The sequence below is a fragment of the Melanaphis sacchari genome, unplaced genomic scaffold (assembly GCF_002803265.2).
Source record: "Melanaphis sacchari strain LSU unplaced genomic scaffold, SCAv2.0 Contig54_pilon_pilon, whole genome shotgun sequence".
Lineage (NCBI taxonomy): Eukaryota > Metazoa > Arthropoda > Insecta > Hemiptera > Aphididae > Melanaphis > Melanaphis sacchari.
Genome location: NW_020271380.1, coordinates 2,054,630 through 2,075,374, shown reverse-complemented (window position 1 = coordinate 2,075,374; position 20,745 = coordinate 2,054,630). Strand labels below are relative to the sequence as shown.

Here is a 20,745-nt window from a genome sequence, read left to right as displayed (position 1 = left end):
TGACATGGATATAAAATAAATGATGATATAAATAAAATAAAATATATTAATATTTTTGATTTTGCAAAGAAAATATTTTATTTTTTTTAAGGAAACTAATAAATTAAATAAAGAAACACAATAAATTATATTATTACTATTATTATAAATAATAAATTATAATGCACGGAACTGAGTTTTGTTCTATTAGATTAGGTTAGAGTTGTTAGGTAAATTGTACATGCATTTATTCGCACATAATCAATTGAAGTTGAATTAAATTTTAATTTCATAAAAAAATTAATTATATTCACCTGTTCAATTTTTTTTTTAATTTAGAATAACAAATGAAATTACATTTATCATCATAAATTATATAACAAATGAAGTTGCAATGAAAATGCCGTCTTATATATTTAGAGAAACACTATTATTTTTTTTAAATTAAAATATTAATTAAAAAAAATTGCATAATATTGATTCAATAATATTACGATACTTGAAAATTCATCTTTACACATTCGAGTATAATTAAATTATTCGAACATAAATTTACATACATTACGCTTAGGTACTGATTAATCCATGTAATAATATTTTTTATGATACACTAATAAACTAATTACTTATACTAAAACTATTTAGCAATTATTAGTTTTTATATTTACACCAAATTGTTACTGATACATTTATCAATAATATCTAATACAATTAGATACAGTTTTAATCAAAGGGAAGTTAGTAGAATATAAATAATTAATAAAAATGGCTGGTTCGATAGTATAAATTAGATATCTCGTAATTTTAATTTTACATTTTATTTACAATTCAGAAGATTGTCCGGGCAAGTAATAAACAAATTGACGACATCACGTGATAGTGTTCTATACTATGTCTGTTATACACTTCGTAAATCTTCAGTTTAATTTACGATCCATGATACCGTATTCTCTAGGGTATCGTTTGTCATAGTAAAATGTAGTACCCATCTATAATGAAATATTTTTTAATTACGTTTCAGGTTCAGCACTTATGCAGATCGTTGAGGTTTATAAAGAAATTCAGTCGCAACAGCTAAACATCGTAAGTTAAAAACACAAATAAGTTAATATTAGTAAATAGTTTATAAATACCTTCTTCTATTTTAATTACATGATACTTTTTTTTTACCTTTATTATATTTTTGGTCGAAATGCTATTTTAATTCAATCATTAGATAATATTATATATTTAGCATTCAAGAAAAGTCAATTAAATAGAGTAAAATTGTTTAATTCACAAATTTTCGAAACTATTGATGTCAGATAATAGTAAAATAAAATTAATTTTACTCATCGTCAGCAAAATGTATAAACTATAACAAATTAAAAGATTCAAATAGCGTTTTTAGTGAATGCAAAAAGTATATTCAAAAAATGAGAACATCGAGAGGAGAGCTTATGAGTAATCAAAAAAGGAAATTAGTATCCTACTACGATGACCTGTTAATATAAACTTTTATTATGAATAATTGATTATTTTTGCATCCATCCGTTAATTAATATTTCATCATAAACCGGAGTTAGAAAAATTACATTGAATTCTGTAATAACTAATAAAATTTAAACATTAGTGTACGAATTAAAATAAAAAAAGTCACCTACAAATAAAAGTATATTCAATATTTACGGATGGCTGCATTATTTATCTAAAGAATAACTAATAATATGGGTTTTTTATTATAATATTATTCTAATGTTTTTATAATATTTAATTAAAATTCAATAAAACTTTTCCGATACCGAACAAACATGTAATGCGTATTAATACTGTTTATATTTTGAAAATATATTTATCCAATCATGAGCCGTAGCAAAAATAACGTTTCTATGAACTTGTATTATATTATGTAAATTATTCGGTCTATTCACATCGTTTTCTGACGGCATATAAATCTTACGTGTATGTATTTTATTTTAACATTCTACAAATATATCATAATACCTATGTCTTTATTTTTTTTTTTGCGAAATACCGTTTCAACAAAAATAACATCGCTTATATTTACTCAATGAGTCACTTATTAAGTTGTAGTTATACTACGTGTGTCTGTGTAACGTTATCGTATAATGGCTATTTTGCAGTACATACTTACTTATTTTTTTTTTTGTTTTTGCAAATGTTCTCAAGGAAAACTCAAAACAAATCCAGTGGAAAAGTAAAAAAAAAGAAAAACTATGACTAACGTTACGTAACAATGTATAAAGCATTTCGATTTCATCCTCACGTTTTGTAAATCGTCTAGTGAGAGAATTATCATAATCATGCGAGGGTTCTGGCGTTTATCCCACTCCCTTCATCATATACACAGATACACTCAACACGCACGCATGCACGCAACAGTAATAATTTCAGCCTAACTGCAGATCATAGGCCACCCTCGTTTTCGCGCTCGTCATCGCAGTCATTAACATAATAATACATCCTGCCGTCACTTTGCCACTCTGAAACTACTCTTTCAGCCAATATTTTAGCTATTGGTCAGCATCGACGTTGATGTACTTAATTAAATTGGTATTTCAGTTACATTACCGATAAGTTACTTAATTTTCACGCACACTACACATGATATGGTTGACTGTCAAATTTAACATTACGACCTTTCGTTTTTTATTAAATTTATTTAAAAATGAATTATTAATTTTCATTCTAATGATATAATAATCATGCCCATATATTATGTCCTGTTTATTATTAATAAAAGTAAGCATCTAAATATAATTATAAAAATATAGCATAAGAGTATAATATAATATACGGAACGTGCTTTCGTAACATATGCACTTTCTGTTCGGTATAATGTCAACCGTTTTCGAGAAACTGGTCTAAACAGACGTAAAAATGAACAGAATCAATATCATAAATTGGTAGAACTATATAAGCGAAAATCGTAGAAAGTTAATAGTATAGGTTTATAGTATGGGCTGTATTTTAGCTAATGGTATATACTCGTACTATATAATTATTCATTTTTATAACGATCATAGCAATCTGATAGTTATCATCATATAACATTTAGCCGTTTAAATGGTATAAACAATCATAACATATAATAATTTAACGTGTAGTTTATATTAGTCTAACGCCTACTATCATGTACAAAGGTAATTAAACTGTTTTTCGTTAATTTTTTTTTTTCGAATAAAAATTTTAAAAGTATTTTATGGTACGTAAAACAAAATGTAGGTACATATTATTTATGAAAATGTATAGACTTAAAGTGTTAAATTGTTTTAACAAGGTGTTTACCTGATTTATGTGTATATTACATGCAAAAGTTTTAAATTATATTAAAACTATAAAAAAAAATCACAGCTCATATTTTTTTATATCACATCTTAATATTAAACTATAATTATAATTTTTGACCTCCTTAATTAAATATACAAAAAACAATGTATTTCTTTGTAAAATAACTGATAATAAGAATATAATATAATGTATAATTCAAATATATGGTATACTCCTATTTATAAAGAAAACTTACAAAATAACAATTCAACTTCAATATTTTACTATAAGTTATAACTACGTTAATAAACACCGTTACACTTATCGCATTTAATAAGTGATTAGTGATGGTTATATAAATACAAACTTAACTTTGATTGTTTGATTTAAGTTTCCATATATTATGCTAACAATATATAATTACAAAACAGTAAACAAAATTAATTATACATCAATGTTCAAACTTTACTAATTAATAAGGGCGTTCGCAAAGTTATGTATGCATAAATATTTATATTATTGTGATTGAGTAGGTAATGCTCATTAATAATTATAAATCATCGTTAAAAGCGTAGTCCAATCATCCCTGAAAAAGATTCTGATACATATTTTATTTAAGGGTAAGACATGAATGTTTGATATATACTAACTTTATATATTTTTTACAGATATAGTTATGCAAAAAAAAACTGTTTGCTAAAAAATAGTTTCTCATTTTTCTATAATCAATTTTAAATTATGATTATGATTATGATGTAATTTTGTTGACTTGTAAAAAATATTAGTATTGTCTTCGAAAATTGTTTTACTTCAAAAATTTAAAGTACGGAAATGTCTGTCCAAACAGTCAAAAATCAAATCGTATTTAAATATTACAAATTTCTAATATGAATTTAAGAGTTTACAAACCGAGTTCATATAATTCTAGTTGTAGACCACCAAATGTGTTTTGGACTCATAATTTAATTACAAGATTTAAGTACCAATTTAACTAATATATCGTCTTATACAATACTACTTAAGTAAATTGACATATTTTCAAACTATATAACATTCAAATCGCAAACGCTTTGCCTGTATATTCTTAACGATATTTTTATTGCAACTCGATAAAATATTTTTAAATGATTTATTTATTTTTTTTTAAATGTTATTTGCACTATAATGTTATTATAACTCGTTTTATAACTGATTGAAATATTGGCAGATAAATTTTATTTTAATAATATAGTTATATAGTATGACAAATCTACGTATCGATTATGCTTGATATAAATTTATTTTTGTAAATCTATTTAACTTTATTATGCATAGGTAGTGCATACATTCTATATTAAACAGTAATTTGATTAAATCTTAATATTTTGTTATTATTTGCACTTCTGATAGTTACATAATATATTATCTATTTTACCATGTAGATTTTTACTCATTTTAAATTGATTTTTTTTAATAATTATTCAAAATGAAACTTAATTTTTTATTTTCATTGTGCATTTGAGTTATGGATTCTATAACTTTTAGTTAATAAGTATAATTAATTATTAAGTATATAAAATCTTGAAAAGAAAAAAAAGAGATAAAATATTTTTATATAAATTATTGATGGAACATATATCGATTTTCCATGGAGATACATATATGGATGTATGATGCTTTTGGGACATATTACTGCAGTATAATATTATATTTTGTAGTATTACGCGCTCATCTTATCACCCATAGGTTATATCATATTATGATTGGACTTGGGTTGTATATCATATCGACTTTCCATCGAACTGTGTGTATATAGTGTATATAGTGTGTAAATATATATATATATATATATATATTGTATACGCGGCTCGAACTTTTGTGCGGTGAAAAACTTTTATCGATCATACAAAGTTTTTCGATAATCTATTTGTCACTACTATATATACTATATATATTAAATGTAACGTTACAAGACTGTAGCCACGTGGCATCGTCATGGTTTTTATAATTTTTGAACATACAGAAGACTTCGAATGCCGTCGCCATTACGACGATGAAGGCGGTGTTTGGCGTCACGGAGGGGAAAAATAGTCGCAGAAAGTTTTATTTTTTCAATATTTCGTCCAACGCTATGCACGTTTTCTATTATTTTTTCTTGATAATGCACTCGCCCAAAAGAAGGATATTTTGTGTATACAGGGCGATTCGACGTGTTTCATCGTTTTAAGCTAACACGAAAAAATGCCGTGGTAATCTACTCTGTATATCCGGAAATGATGGCGCGGCGAGGGTAAAAACACAATATGGCAACAGTCTGAACCTTGTTCATATAATATATTATTAAATTATTTTATATATATATAGATGAAAACATTCGGATTGTATTAAACTTTTCCGATTTCTCTAAATCTGAGTATGTGTATCTGTGTCCGAGTATGCCTCTTTTTTTTTTTCCATCCGTGGTCAGTAGATTTCGATTTAATTTGCGATACACGTCGGCTGGCTGTGAGAGAGACAAATTTTTCTCGTAGTCCGATGCCTGCATCGGTTGTTTTTGTTCAGACTATATATTGTTCAGCTTTGAAATAGACGATTTAAATAAAAATACAGCTAAAAATGGTATTAAATGTTTTTGTTAATATAGCTATTAAAATAATTTAATTAACTTTTAGTATTACGATAGGTTGATATATTTTTTTCCGAAAATATTACATTTATTATATTATTATTTATTAATATTTAATTATTATAATTATAAATATTTGTACCGTATTATATCAACTTGTATAACTCAAAATTGTGGTAACATCTTTTTGTAAATACCAAAAAAATAATAAAAATAGGTTTATAGTATAAATAGGTAATGTCTTAAAATAAATCGAAAATGTCATTATATATTATATATTATACATATACATAGTTAAGTTCATTATAAAATAATATACATGTAAAAGTTCCCCGAATAATTTTTTTAAATTACTTATAGTAAAATAATCAGTATTTTTCGTTTAAATATAAAAGCAATTTTTTTCCAAATTTGAACCTAACGCCTATTAAAAATTATTGGATTTATATATTTTTAGATTTTATGATTTTAGTATTATACTACTTATAAGAATTCTTCTATTAAATTTTCAAAATTGAAATATAAAAAGAAATTATTTTATAAATTTTGACAAATTTTAACTTGAATACATACAAAAACAAAATTGTGACTATAGATTTTTAATATTTTTTAATTAAGAAATAATAAGTGTATGAGGAGCTTTATATAAAATTTTCAACAATTTTTACCTAGTGAATAAATTTTAATCGATGTTTATAGTATAAATTAAAAAAAAAAATTTAAAAATGTATCATATCTATATATAGCTCAAAAATACTAGAAAAATTTTAAAAATATTATATCGTAAATAAAAAACGATAATAAAAACATTTAATGAAAATTTTAATTATTTACGGTTACTTATTTGTTTTTTAATTACATCAAAATAAAAATATCTATTTTGTCAAAAATTGGATTGGCATGAAAATCCTCGTGTTTCCTTAACTTTTTTTACCCAATTATAAAATTTACTTTTATTTGCTCAAAGTACCAATCATTAAAAGCCACCACAAATTTTAGGACGTTTGAAAAAAAAAAATTGAAATAAACATTTAAAAAAATACACACACACATACAAACATCATTATAAAATTAATACATTCATCCCTCTGCCCAAAATCCAAAATTTATTTTTACGATTTAGTTGCATCAATATTAAACATTCTACATTACATCTAAAATTCTCATATATTCGTAATAATTGTAAATTCGACCGTTCTCAATTATTTAATAATGTTTGTTTACAATAATATTTGCAATACTTATTGCATTAATATATTACTATATATTTTAAACTGTTGAATATAATATTACCTATACTAGAATTGCGCATTAATCAACCGCAAAATCTTACAAACAGTTCATTTGGTTTTGAAGTTTCAAATTCCCGTCGGTTAAAATACTTGTATCCAATAGGCATATTAGAGATGCATTTTCGCAATAAAGTTACTGATACGATTAAAATCATTTTATGGTTTATTATAGTTTTATATCACAATAATCTATTCGTTCTAAAATATATGTGAATTTAAATTTAACGAAGTGTAATAATTATAGAACAGATAATATTAATGTATGTTTATCGGGATAAAAAAATAACATTCATTTGAATCTTGGTATATCAAGAAGGTAAAAACGTAATATCGTATAAAATTGTTTCAAAACAATACCTAAACCAACCATTTGGATACTTCACCATTTGTTTAATGACTATTTTTCGGCGAAGTTCTTATTTTTCCATAGACAGTTATATCAGTTTAACAAATATTATATCAACTTGTGTCTTTTATCATTTTTTTTTTTTTTTTTGTAAAAATTACATAATAAAATAAAATATGTAGTGTACATAACACAGCTATACATTTCTTGCGTATAAACTAATTATTAAACTTTTGTGTACAAAATTATTAAAATTTTAGTCAAGTTTTGACACTAATTCGTTTAATAGATGATTGATTAAAAAATAATAATAATTTTATTAATGTATCAAATAACTTGTTTCGAATAAACTTAAAGCAATAACATGATTAAAACTAATATACAGGTATATATAATTATACTCGTGTATTTTATTGTATATTATATAATCAATTATGATTGTAAAGATTGCTAAACAGTATATCACAATATTGTTCGGTGATAAACAAATATTTTATTTTTGTACAAAATGAATAATTATTAATCAATCAATTTTCGTAATATGCGCTAAAGTATTCAAATAAAACCATTCGTGTATATAATATTATTTATTATTCTAGTTATGTCATGAATCTCGGATCAATATTTATTAAACCATTCCTATTGTACAATACATTTTAATGCATCAATAAACAATGCACTATTTGAAATACAAGTCTGATTTGTTGTCAATATTGTGTATATAATATTTCAATGAGCATATTGAGTACAAAAAAAAAGTAAATTTTTTTTACAATGATATATGTATAAGGGAATTAGCAATTGTATTTGTATTATTATTATTAATATTATTATTATTTATTTTTTTAATTGAGACATCAGTTACACATGATGTTTTGCGTTAATATAAAATAAAAGTAATATGTAAAAGGTGTTACTTTCACGTATCATACAAAAACAATATATAATTGTAATTTTAAATCAAAAATACACTTAATAGTATTATTAGAAGAGTGTTTAAATAATAATATTCTGTTAGTCATTATTCATACAGCTCATATAAATTAATACTGTTTTCTTATTTCTTTTAGCTGAAAGCGTTCTACGTGGATTTACTAGTGCCGTTGGAGACAAATCTTGAAAAAGATACCAAAGTAGTACAGGTAAAATATAATTTGCTACAGAATTACTCATGTAATTATAAAAATATTGATAAAAAAAAAAAAAAAACAAAAAATATACAGTACCATATACATGCATAAATTATTTTTATAACGTAATGGATGGATTTTGACTTTTGAGTTTTGTTACGATATGTAATTTTTTAACCATCGGAAATTTTGCGGACTAAAATGAGTAATATTAGTATCAGTATTCGGTTAATTCGTTTCTCTTGTCCCCTCTTCTCTGTTTCGATTACTATAATTCATGGGTACCATTAAAAGTAAAAGTGAAAAAATGCATATTATAATAATAATGCGTATCTGATATTTTGTACGGAATAACAAATATATGTGTATTATATATGACCGTATATAACATGTATATTATAATATACACTTTTACCATACTACGAGGTGAGTAGAGCAAATAAAATGGCTTTGTCCAATAAATAATCCACCCTTTTGGTTAGTTTAGACCGCTGATTAACCCCTTGGTACCATTTTGCTGTTATCAGATGAAATTTAAATAACAAAAATTGTACTTTTATTTTCTATTAATAATATCATTTTATTTTCAGTCTGAACAAAAACGATTTTTACAACAACATAAACAAAGATCCGAAAGTTATAGCAAGGCTGCATCGGCTATGAAAAAGTGTCGTAAAAAACATAAGGTTGGACCCAAAGCAGGATTGGCCATGGATAAAGAAATTAAGGTAACATTTATTGTTTTAGCTTATCGGTAATACAATAAATATTTAATATTTACCTACTTATTAAAAACTTTATATTCGTTTTTTAGTTATTAAATTACAGTTATGTATTTATTATTTTTGGCTAAACAATTTAAAACCCTTAAATTATGTATAATTTAACTCAGTTTAACTTAATTCAACACAATTTGACTTTTTGTTTTCAATCAATTGGTAAACAAAAAATAGTATTATAAGAACTCTAACAACAGAGGTGTATTTTATTTATTTTTATACTTATATGTTCCTTAGTATAAAAATATGAGAATCTATATTTTATATTTTATTTTTATTCTTGGCATGGTATATTTAAAGAAATAAATTTAACGATTTTGATGTTAAGATAATGCTTGACCAAACATCTGTCGTGAAATATAACACATAATAAATGTCGCGGATTTCGATTGGGGGTTGTTGTTTACTTTTTTAATGTAAAATGTGTACAACAACCGTCACTATATATAGTTATATAAATGTACGCATTGGCGAGGTTAAACTATGATTATTCAAATGTATTATTGCTGAGTTTTTATTTGTTTGGCACCGTAAAGCCCAAATGTGTCGGGAGATAAAAATTATTACCAGCCCATTGAAGATGCTCATTGTTTGAAAAGTACACACTTCGTTTTATAAAATACCATGGACTATTTTCACGTTATTGCTATGCAAAAATATCATACAACGTGCAAAATGTTTTGTTTGTAACGGATTTACATAAACAAAACAAAATCAAATCCTCTATATAATACATCTGAATAATACTCATCGTTATTATTTTAGATAAACATTATTACAATGGGTTTTAATCTTTTTTTTTTTTTACAGACTATGCAAATCCTAGAAGAAGAAAAAAATAAATTGGATAACTTTTGCGAACAAAGTTTGAAAAACGTTAGTATTATTGTACAATACAATTTCAAATGATATAGCAATTGAAAAATTATGTTGAAATACTGTGTAATTTTTTATTTACAAGGCTATGACACAGGAGAGGCGTAGATATGGTTTTGTATTAGAAAGACAGTGTTCGTTGGTTAAACACTGTTTAGCGTATCATACAAACACTCAGTCAATGTACGATGAACATCTTAATGATTGGCTCGACGTAGCTAAGTCTCGGGAACGATTGCCAGAATCTGTTGAAACTATGTTTGCAACAAAACTACGAGTAAATTAAAATTATTTACAGAAAAAATAATTGATTTACTATAAATCTCGACTTACTAATTTATACTATGAATGTGAATATTATAGCAAGTAAGTTTCTGGTTGGACGATGATATTAGTTCTCCAAGAATCGATGACGATAGGATTTCACTGTCATCGCAATTGAGAAAAACGAAATCAATGGATGCGTCTTGCTTGGATGTTCGAGCCCTGAATGATATATCCAGTCCGGTTTTAAATTATCCGCTTTCCAGAGCCAAATCAGATTTCAATTTGAACGCATCATCGCAGTCTTTGAACAGAAGTATATAACTATATATGATATGTATTCATAAAATATATTATTATAATATTATCAAGGTGTTCAATATATATATATATATATGTAAATTATGTTGAAATTGGTTCAGTGTTAATAATTTAAATTGTGTATTACACCTATTCATATATATTGATCACCCCGGGTATTTGTATGACATATATAATATACATATTAATTTAAACGCCCCTAAGCATTGTTTCAGCTCATCATGGTTCTAAAATTTAAATTATCCCATGATTAAGAATTCAGTCGTTACTACTGCTGACTTAGAATATTTACATTTATTGATTTTTCTCACAACAAGCTCGAAAACGTATTAATATTTCAATATTGATTTATAATATTCCATTATATATATATATATCAAATGAAGCCATATGAATTTATTTATTATTAAGTTAAATTGTCACGTATGTCAAATTTCATTAATAAAACTATTGTCAAATTTTAGTGGAAAACGGTTCGAGTCCGGGAAATAATGGATCTAGGCCAAAGTCTATGGCAGTAGTCGATAATGGATGGGAATCTCAAGGTGCTAATCTCGTACAAGCAACACATGCTTATCTGTCAAGCGGTGAAAATCAACTAAGTTTCCACGAAGGAGACACCATCGCTATATCAGGTAAGTGTAATATTTAAAAATTCATGCTATGTAGGTAATTAAAAATTTCACACTGTACGTTTTAGGAGAACGAAACAAAGGATGGCAATTTGGAGAAAATTTACGTACTCAATGCAGTGGTTGGTTCCCGTTAACATATACCGAACCCGTAGTGGACGACTCGGTCTTTTCGTGAGTGTTTAATTAAAATGAAAACATTCTGTGACTATATTAATGGTTATATAATATTTAACTTTGCTATTATTTTATTTTGTGTGTGTATACAGTGACTCGCCATCGTCATATCGACGAAAGGACTCTATGGGTCAGTCTATCGTCTCGAACCATAACAGAAGTGAATCAGCAACGATTGGCAAACAAAACCGTTATCAAACGACAACACTTACAAGATTTGGCGATTCTCTGTCTCACAGAAATCCATATCCGGTAAGGTCATTTCTAAACAATTTATTTCACTTTTCATAGTTCTATCGTACTGCCAAAGTCTTAAAGAATACTTATACACTGATGTACTCAGCGACATATTTATACTTGTACTTATTTTGGCAACCTCTTAGAACTCAATTATAACTTTGCGCTAAAAGTTATACTTTACACTAAATTTATTTTAAAACTGTACCACATTTAAGACAGGCTAATAAATTTCCTTAATCGACCACGGTGTTACTTACTATAAAAATACACATTTCCAAGTAACTCATTATCATAAAATAATTCTATACTTCATAACTATCATGACGATATCGTTGTTTTCACGTAGGCACGGTCCAGGGCAAACAGTAGATCAAATGGTTACGGGATCAATCAGCACGGGCCTCCACCTCCATCGGTTCCAGCTCCCGTAGTGCCCCGACAATATGGCGGGCACATACCTCCACCGATCGCATTTTTCCCACCACCACCACAGACATTACCACCAGCACCCGGAAAACCAAATGCAGTTGACAAGAGAACCGGTGGAGTCCACCACCAACATGGAAACGCGAGCCTGCACAGTAGCAATGATAGTGGCTTCAGTAATGATCCACCACCGGCACCCGAAATTGACTATTCAGACGACGAAAACTCAAGGTAATAGAAAATATTAAAACTATCAATTAAATTATCGTAATTATTGTCACAATAGCTTTAGTGTATCGCTTAACATTATCACATGCATGCAACAACTAGTATACAGTATACTATACTTATGATTTTAGATTGAAAAAATCTAACGAAAACCGAACAATAAAAAATAATATTATTTTAATTTTATTTATATTGAATGAATAAGTACGAATCTAATATTATGTAATTATAATAGCTTCTATAAAAAAAATGATTAAAAATTAAGCAAAACTCAAACATTAACTAATCTACTTGATAGAATACATATCTCAAAATTGTTGATAATCAATAAAATAAACTTAAGAAAAAAAACCAAAAAGTTACTGCTGCATATATAATATGTACCTACCAAATAGAGTAACGTACCTCATCATTGAATAGGTCAATGTAATGAATGTGTTAAGTTGTAATTCAATAAAAAATAATTTTTTAAGAAAACAATTTTGAGCGGGGACAGTCTTCTGATAATCTCATTTCTTGGTATGTTTTATAAGTTATTTATATTATAATTATAAATTACATTTTTTGTATAAATAAGACAGTGGATTGGTTGATTTTTTTACAACAATATTGCATATAATATAATATTATATTATACCTTAACATATTTATATTTTTTTAAATACTGTCCGAATAACTTACAAAGAACCTTGAGTTACATTTCCTAGCTTTTGACCATGGAAAATGATTTGATATCGTTTATAGAAAATCTGAAATATTTTGATAACTGGATAATACATTATTACTTATATAATATTATTAAAAATATTATGTAAAAATTTTAAGTATCTGCAGTTATTTATTAATTAATTGCAATGAAAACTGATTTTTAGTAATTATTTTAATTTTCCCGTAATTAGTATTAGTTTGTTTTTCTCAATATTTTTAAAAATACCGGAAATTCTACTTTATTCAAATTTTTACTTTTGATACACCAAATTACGATTTACTTCCAGAATTCATCTTCAAATTTGAAGATAAAAATACTGATACTACCTCTTAAAGGTGATGAAAAAATATGTAATGTGTATTATGCATTATAAAACTTAAATATATAGTGATTGTAATTTTTAACAACAAATACTGGTATCATTTATTATAATTTAAAAATATTTATTTATCATGTCATTTGATAATTAAAAAAATATACTTGGTATATCAAATAAAACACAAATCAAAATTTTTTATTTAATCATTAAATATTGGTTTATCTGTAGAATTTCTTTGATTTAGCTTGTATTGAATACATTTTTAACCGATTAACAATAATAATATGATATTATATTTAAAATATTTATTGTTATACCTAATCTGGCGGTGCTTACACACGTATAACTAATTGACAAATAAATAAAATATAATATTTCAACTATATTTCCTTAGTATTTTATTTTTCTTTAGTATTTTTAATTTAAAACAATAACAAAAATTAACACATTAATATTTAAACCAAATCCAATTACAATCAAGCTGTTGGCGTTTGTATATTAAGCTTATTAAAACTGTATAGAATAATTTTCTCGTGCAGATTATGTAGACGTGAACCAATAACCTCATTTCCACATGTCGCTTTATGTATTAAAACAATATACACTCTGTTCGAGCTAATATATTCCCCATGACGTTTTATCAATATTAGTGATTGTCAATAAACTTTTATTGGATAGTTATAAACGAAAATAATACCCACGTGTTCGTTACCAGCTAATGGCGTTTCTATTTTATAAACTGTAAAATCAATTCATATAAATTACCGATGCCATAAGGAAAATTACAATAACACGAGTACACAACTAAAACAAACCGTACCTGTTTTTAATCGTCTTTAAACAGCAAAATTAATATAGTGATGAAAACACAAATAGCATAATTCAAAAATCAAAATGTATTAATCACGATATAAACAAAAAATAAATCAATTTATAATTTATATTAATACACAAGTTTTTTTTCATCGAACTAATTATTTTACTTATATACATAGTAGGAGAAAATGGATAAATTATTGGAAAGGTATTGTAGAGCAGTTGCTCAAAATATATATTTATATATATTTATAAAGGAATACAGCAGAATTTAAAAAAAAATATCTCTTTAAAAGTTGGTTAATACAAAATATGAAAAGCAATAACCTAACTAATTTATATAACTAAAGAAAATTATTGTTTGTTATTCGAATGTAAATCAAAAGCCAAAGTCCATATGTTTGTAGTTTAAAGACTGAAAACTACAATATTTTTTTTTTTCCATATAAAACTTTCATATAAATAAAAAGCGGAGAAGCACAAACGCCGATATAGGTAGGAATCTGCAAACTATGTGCTCGTATGTGCTCAAAAAATGCGATATTTTAGAGCGTATTGATTTTAGAATTAAAACTGTTTTTCTGGTCAAATTTCGACCAATCGGCAATACTATTTTATAACATTACGTATATTATTGTAATAACAGCAATAACACAAATTAACCTGCGCGATTGGTGAAGGCGCTTCTAATGTTATACTATTTTATACGAGGACTTGGACTCGTAGCTAAACGCGTAACTGCATGGTACCTATAAGACATAAGTAACCATGGTTATGTTAAATGGTTGTTCATGGTGTCTGCGATATACGGTGATGGTGATGACTGTGTTGGTTGTGGTGTCGGTGGTGCTAACGCGTATATTAGCGCATCCTATAGTAACCGAGTATGATGTTTAAACCAGAACGATGGTCAAAGATTCGAAGAAAGACGCGACGACGCGTTCTAAACAAGCAGCAGCAGCAGCAGCTTACAGATCGCCCGAAGAGGACCGCGGTTACCACCGTCAAGGTCATCATCAGAATCAGACAATGACGGCGACGACGACGGGCACGATGAAGTCGTCGTACAACGGCGGCGGTGGAGGGATGAATACCGGAAGGCGGAATACGGGCACTTCGACGATGCGGCAGAGCACTAGCGTCGGTCACCTGTCGTCGTTCGGCGATGGTCAGTCACCGTCGAGGCAGGCGAATTCGGCGTACGACGACGACGACTTGGACGGGTTCACGGCGCAGGGCAAGAAGATCAAGAGGACAAAGTCCATGTGGAAATTTAAGAAGTCCAGCGCGAGCGACGAAGGGCTGTTGGCCGGCATGTCCATGTGGAAGCACAGGTCGCTGGTGGACGTGAACGCCGCAGACGCAGAAGAACAGCAACAGCAACAGCAGCAGCAACAGCAACAGCAACAACAGCAGCAGCACAACAACTACAACAGCAACAACAACAACAAATCGACGGCGGGCACGCCTGTCGCCAACAAGAAGTTTACGGTGGCCGCCTCGTGCCGGGACATCGACCTAGCCGGGGACGACGACGACAGCCAGACGATAATGAACGGCGGCGGGTCGTCGACGGTGCGGCGCATGACGTACGACAATCGTAAGCAGCAACAGCAGCAACATCGGAGCAGGAGATCGTCTTCGTCGAGTTTCGGCGGCGGCGACGACTCCGAGTCGTGCATCGTGGTCGACGACCACTTGAAGAACGTCCGATCGGCGCCCGCGCCCGCCAGCCTATTGCCCAGAACCCGATTGATCAAGCAGACGGCCGGCGGCGCGAACGGTCAATCGCCGTCGGCCGCGCACCATCACCAGCCCGCGGCCATGGTGATGATGATGCCGCCACCTCCGCCACCGCCGCCAGCCGTCCGTACCGCGACCGCGGACGACGGATACGCGCAACACGACTCGGACGCGGACATCCGGTTCGAGAGCTCCAAGCTGCAGACGTTCAAGTACATCAACGCGGCACACAACGACGGATGGTACGACTCCTGGGGAGAGAAGCGAAAGAAGTAGGATGCGCCAAAGGTAAAAAAACCGTGCGACTTATCGTCGGTGTGTGCACATCCACATGATAATAATATATCTATTTAATATAATGAAAGACAACGCTTGTTGGCGGGCGCGCGTAATCGATACGTGGGTAATCACATAATCGAGGATGTGTGCCTCGGAGCATGTAGTTTTTAAATTTCATATTTTATGGAGATACAATGACTTGTTGGCTCGCGAAAAACGATTGTTGTTTTGTTTATGTAGAGTTGTCATAGGTCGCGGAAAATTCAACAGTACCTAATTATGATTAGATATACTTTTAGAACTACATTTTGTCAGACCACTCATATCAATGTATTAAAAACATGTAGGTATAGTTAAAATTTAACGGTATTTAAGACAGATTAAACTCACGGGCATTACTTAATTTGTCACAAGCAACGTCATACAGGATTAGCCATAATTAATAAATATATCTACTAGATAAAATCAAATATCTTAAAGTCCTAAAATGGTTGACACTTTGAAAAATTCACAGTTTTCGATCTATTTTCACAAAATTTTCATCAACACATTTAGAAAAATCCGTTGGAAAATTTTTAATTTTCAATACAAACATATTAAATAATGAATAAAGTTGTCTAAAGAAAAACTATCGATTTTTTAATTTATATAATATGGTTTCTATCAGTCGTAGAGAATAAAATATTTATTATGATTGGGTATAACAATAATTATAATCCTATATTTTTCCCAAACAACCTAAACAACTGCGTTAAAAATCTGTGCAAATTACAGTTAACGGAGTTTAAGAAAATATTAATCTACGGGCAACGCTGTACAAGATAAGCTACAATAGTAATATTTGTTTAGTGTTTAACACATGTGTTAATATTTAACACAATAATAATTTTTAATTACCTGCGAAGTCGACAATTTTATTATTATGCCTACTAAGTTTATTTCCCGAAACATTGCGCACTGCAATAGTGGTACAAAATATATACCTAACACATATATTGGAGCAAAATATTATTGATATAAATTTAAATTCCAGAATTTTACGGTTCGTGATAATATACTAATATATCTACATCACATTAAAATAATAAAATGAATAATCTTTTGCGGAATTATACGTTCAATTACATACGGTTTAAATACTTGTAAATATTGTCCGAATCTACTTACGGAAATTTAACGGCTTGTGCAATTATTTTCTCACGTTTAACGTGCATCCGAAACGGATATAATATTATTATTACAACTGTCATTCGTTTTGATGAAATACCGAGAAATAATCAAAGTCGAGCAATGTTTACTCGGTTCACTTTAGATATTGTGTTTATTTAAACATGAAATTATCAAATGATTTCCCACAATAAATGACGAATCTGTCAAGTACTCGTGACTCACATTAAGTGGATCATCACATACTCTTTAAATCTAAAATGATTTAGAATGATATTAGAAAAATTTCATATTTTTTCAAATAATGTTGTAATATTTTAGGAATTTAAGATTGAATATATATTTATTTTTTCTATTGTGTTAAACTATTATTTTATTTCTCTTATAGGCTCATTCTTTTGTGTTCTTGAAATTGAATCCCACATATCTTGTTTTTCGATTGAATTATTCTTATCCACTTAAGTTTTTTCGCCACTAGTCTTAACAAATATTTGATGTAGAGTAAAATTTTAAAATTTATGGAATTATCCATTTCAAAATCTTTTTTTTTTAAGAAAAGTTATCAGCTTGACTGAAATTTTTTATGAAACTTCGCAATCTGAATAATTTATAAATATTTTATATAGGGAAGCTGTATAACGAGAATATTTATTTATATTTTTGTTATAATATGCGTATATTTTAAGAATTCGACAAATCTATAAAATTATTACCAAGTACTAAGTAGATACCTACTATTATTTATTGCACTATTTATCATTCGTTATATAAATAACCACGCGACATCATACATTTGTACAGTTGATTTATAGACGGAGTCGATGTTGGCGGAGGAGTGTTGGTAAACAAATGGTCTTTATAATTCGGTTAAGGTGCGTCTCGTTATAAGCAGATGATGTAGTTTTACACCGGTATCTATAAATTTGTACGTGGCAAGACCAGACGGTCCTATTTTATCCGATACAAATTCTGACTTACGATCAAACAGCGAACTTTAACGCAATTACTGTTATCAATTAAGTCCTAGCAAGCGTAGCAAACATTTTATGAGTCTTGGTATAATAGTTAAAGTAGCAGTAGTGTTCTATTTGTAGTAAATAGTTATAGTTGTATGAGTACATCTAGTACTAGTAGTACGAGTAGTAGGAAGTAACTATAATAATGCAGTATATAGCTTTACTTATTATTTATACATCATAAAAATGATAATATTATGTGTGCCCGATATTTATTCAGTACGCATAATGGTCTGTTTTATTCAATGTTTTTTTTTTGTTTTATCTATTTTTTTATTTTAAGCTGACATCGAGCTACAAGCTGTTCTATTGATAATAAAAAGATGCATTATACCATTTTGAGTTAGTTTGTTTTGTTTAGTTTTGGTATATTTGAACGGGACAAAGTGGTCCGCAAATAAAACCACACAATAACAGTGCTGTAAAAACAAAGAAAAATTGCATCACAATGTTTTAAACTTTAAAACCTATTAAAGCAATTATTAAATGTAGGTACATTTTTTTACGGCCATCGTGTTGTCTTGTATGATGTTTTGTATTGTTGAAATGAAAAATCAATATTTTATTTTAATGGTTACTATACGTACTTCGTACAATACATACTACGATCGTTTGTTATTCTTAGAAAGTATTTGCTTTTTATGTTTAAACTTTAAATGTAAATAAAGTATATCCATTATATATGTACAAGTATAAGTTAACAAAACCAAAACTACACACAAGATAAAAAAAAAACTTGACGACAACTCAAAATTCTAGTTATATATACGTTATACGTACAATGAATATTGTACATAATTATTAATTATATAATATAATATACATTATACATAGATTATTTCGAATATAATATATTTTAAACATGAATAGTATTTTAAATTTTGTTAAATTTAACTTTTTCATCACAGCAAAAAAAAGTTAATGGTTCGAAAAAAAAAATAAAAAAAAATACATATTGCATTTTCTATTGTTTCCCATCTTGAATTATTTCTCTTGCGGTCATCAAATTACAATAATTTATAATTTACAATATATATAGTATATTATTATTTACTATTAAACTTATATTATTTGTATAATGTGCACATTAAAGTAACTTAATATTATAGATAAAGATAAGTATTGGGAAAATAGGATTTCCGGCACGTTCTAAGAAGGAATGAAATCGGGTAAGGAGGTAAACACGTGATAGTTAAATGTGTTCTAAAGAAAGCCAAGTAGGGATAGGCCAAAGTAAAAGTGATTATTAGTGATCTCGCATTTAAAAAGGACGTGAGTCGTGAAGGTATGTGAAGTGGATATAATAATATATTGATAAATCGTCTGATGATTATTTACAGGTAAATGTATAGGAATTAAATGTTGGTAAAGAGTACAACTACCCCCCCCCCCCTCTTACCTTTGCATGGCACAATGGCGAAAGAGAAGAAGCCGCGGGCGTTTTAATTTGGCCAACTGCCGTATAATTATGTACCTACTTTCAATCTGCTATAACAATGCTACTGTATTTGTAAGTAGATTCTGGGTTTCGATTTTGTCATAAAACGATACAAATTTATTAAATGGTTAATACCAGGTATTATTAATAAAAAGTATTATTTGTGTGTGTATAAGCGACCCACTCCCAAATTTATCGTACTCGTGATTCTGTAATTTGGTACATAGATTATCGTACGCAAAATTTTTGAAATTTTATATTTTAAAGAAGGGTAGGCCACAAAGATTTATTAGCTCATGAAAAAAGAATATTTTTTTGTTTACATTTTATTGTTATTGGTTACAGAAAATAAAATAACTATTATGATCGAATATAACTTTTGACCTATATTTTATATTTACACATAACAATCGAAATGACAGTGTTAAAAATATGAAGTGTAATTAGCATTTAATTGAGTTTATAAATAAGTGGTAAACCCACGGGTAGTTAATTTGTCATAGGCAATGCCGTGCATGATCAACTAGTTAGTTGACGTATTACATAGTATATTATGTGCACTTTTTATTAATATAAGCATCTAATGATTAACATTTTTATTTCAGGACGAACGTGTTTGCAACAATCAAACTACGTAAAACCAACACCAACGACCGGTCAGCGCCGAAAATCATATAATATATATTATTATAC

At 28.2% G+C, this 20,745-nt stretch overlaps 1 protein-coding gene across 1 annotated transcript in view; it reads left to right on the top strand.

The window, feature by feature from the left end:
- Positions 1 to 20,745, top strand: part of LOC112599652 (brain-specific angiogenesis inhibitor 1-associated protein 2-like protein 2) — a 97,510-nt gene extending 76,765 nt beyond the window's left edge. Inside the window, exons 4-15 of the mRNA XM_025346648.1 lie at positions 1,001 to 1,062; positions 8,563 to 8,634; positions 9,213 to 9,350; positions 10,212 to 10,277; positions 10,363 to 10,554; positions 10,641 to 10,857; positions 11,327 to 11,497; positions 11,563 to 11,668; positions 11,764 to 11,923; positions 12,258 to 12,568; positions 15,312 to 16,440; positions 20,658 to 20,745. Of these exons, the coding sequence (XP_025202433.1) occupies positions 1,001 to 1,062; positions 8,563 to 8,634; positions 9,213 to 9,350; positions 10,212 to 10,277; positions 10,363 to 10,554; positions 10,641 to 10,857; positions 11,327 to 11,497; positions 11,563 to 11,668; positions 11,764 to 11,923; positions 12,258 to 12,568; positions 15,312 to 16,428 (2,612 nt within the window). The 3' untranslated portion in view covers positions 16,429 to 16,440; positions 20,658 to 20,745. The remainder of the gene's footprint in view (positions 1 to 1,000; positions 1,063 to 8,562; positions 8,635 to 9,212; positions 9,351 to 10,211; positions 10,278 to 10,362; positions 10,555 to 10,640; positions 10,858 to 11,326; positions 11,498 to 11,562; positions 11,669 to 11,763; positions 11,924 to 12,257; positions 12,569 to 15,311; positions 16,441 to 20,657) is intronic.